The 1,493-nt window shown below is 62.2% G+C and overlaps 1 protein-coding gene across 1 annotated transcript; it reads left to right on the forward strand.

Moving 5' to 3' along the window:
* Positions 1-84: 84 nt before the first annotated feature.
* Positions 85-1,065, forward strand: LOC112679667 (collagen alpha-2(I) chain-like; the record flags this gene model as incomplete). Its single annotated transcript, XM_025549557.1, has 1 exon — positions 85-1,065. A coding segment is annotated over one exon (981 nt), but the record flags the coding sequence as incomplete, so codon positions are not given.
* Positions 1,066-1,493: the final 428 nt, after the last annotated feature.

The following is a 1,493-nucleotide window of genomic DNA, read 5'->3' on the forward strand; positions in this document are numbered from 1 at the left end:
CTACCACCACGGAAAATCCACGTGTCATGCCTGAAACGCGCAAACCTGGTAACAGAACCAAGTAATAGACAAGATTCATTTCAGCACCAACATCATGGCCGGGAGACAGCTGTTGTCGACGGAAGAAATAGAGAGGGCAACGGTGGCGGCACTAAAAATAGACCCAAGGCTGTGGGCGGCTTACAAAAGGGGAAAGGAGGACAAGGCAGAGGAAATTCGACGGCTCCTATCACCAACACCGGTGAATCCTCGCCCTCGGGCGCAACCGTAGCCGATCCCAGCCTCACAACCGCGATCAACTCCAGTCCCGCAACCGCGGTCGACCCCAGCCCCGCAGCCCCGGACAGTACCCTCCACGGTAGTCCGAACCACGGACACAGCAATCCGGTGGGTGAGACCGGCCCCGGGGTTGCCACTACATCCATGCCGGCCGGCGGCGGACCCACACCCACCAACAACGGAGTGGACAGGCATGCCGTCGAGGGTGGCATACCAGGACCGGCTACCGTCGCCACCACCCGCGCCACCAAAAACAAAACCGGGGCCCCTGGAGCCCTGGCCAGCACCGCCACCGACGCCGAAGGAGTCATCAGCCCCTGCACAGTCCAACAAGGTCATCCGGAAGCGCAAGAGGGACGCGGAACGCAGGGCGGAATACAGACGCCGCAAACTAGCGGAGGCACGGAAGAGGTCCCAATCCGAGCGAGCCGGCCCCAGCCAGCAGTACCGACTACAAAAGCCGGCACGCGGCTCGGATCGCCAGTGCAACTCGGAGGGGCCCCTCGTCGGCGAGAGGACGGAGCCAGCAACAGCCGGGTCGGAAACACCCGCGAGGGCAGACCAACCGGAGGTTACGAGCAACTCGGCCGGCGCTCAGGAGTCGATGGAAGTCGACGATCGTGTGCTGGAAGACCCCGAGCCGTCTCTTCCGATCGAGGAGGACTTCCCGTCCTTCTACACGTGCTCACCCCCCACCTCACCAAGGGAGGACTAGACAGCACCGCTGGGTCACGACCGACCCCCAGGGGTTCGGAAAAGCGACCACGGTCACGGTCAACCTCCTAAACAACAAACACCAGCAGGACCAGTCTGTCGACCGAGCCGACCGCACAAGTCCGGATCTCATAACAGACGGACCGCACAAAAGAATCCCCAGGCCGAACACGGGTGGGTAGCTTGCCGAGCAGGAGCAATACCGCGACTGGCGGTTTGGGGGGGGAGTATGACGCGGACCCGCGCGGCAGCCGTTATCGAAACGTCTGCCGCCGACCGCGCTTGTGTCTCTCTCGTCAACCACCAGACCGCGGCACGCAACGCCGCCGCGACACCCGTCCTCCCCCATCCATCGATGGACAGGGGACGTGAACGGTCGCGACGACGCCCGCACGGAATACTACCCAACCGGTTCGGTCGGGTTGTTCTTCGAACTCCGTACTCCCGAACGGACCATACGCGACATTGCGAGTTAAGCTCAATATTGTTTTTCATTTTTT

The sequence above is a fragment of the Sipha flava genome, unplaced genomic scaffold, assembly GCF_003268045.1.
Source record: "Sipha flava isolate LNK unplaced genomic scaffold, YSA_version1 16673_pilon_pilon, whole genome shotgun sequence".
NCBI lineage: Eukaryota > Metazoa > Arthropoda > Insecta > Hemiptera > Aphididae > Sipha > Sipha flava.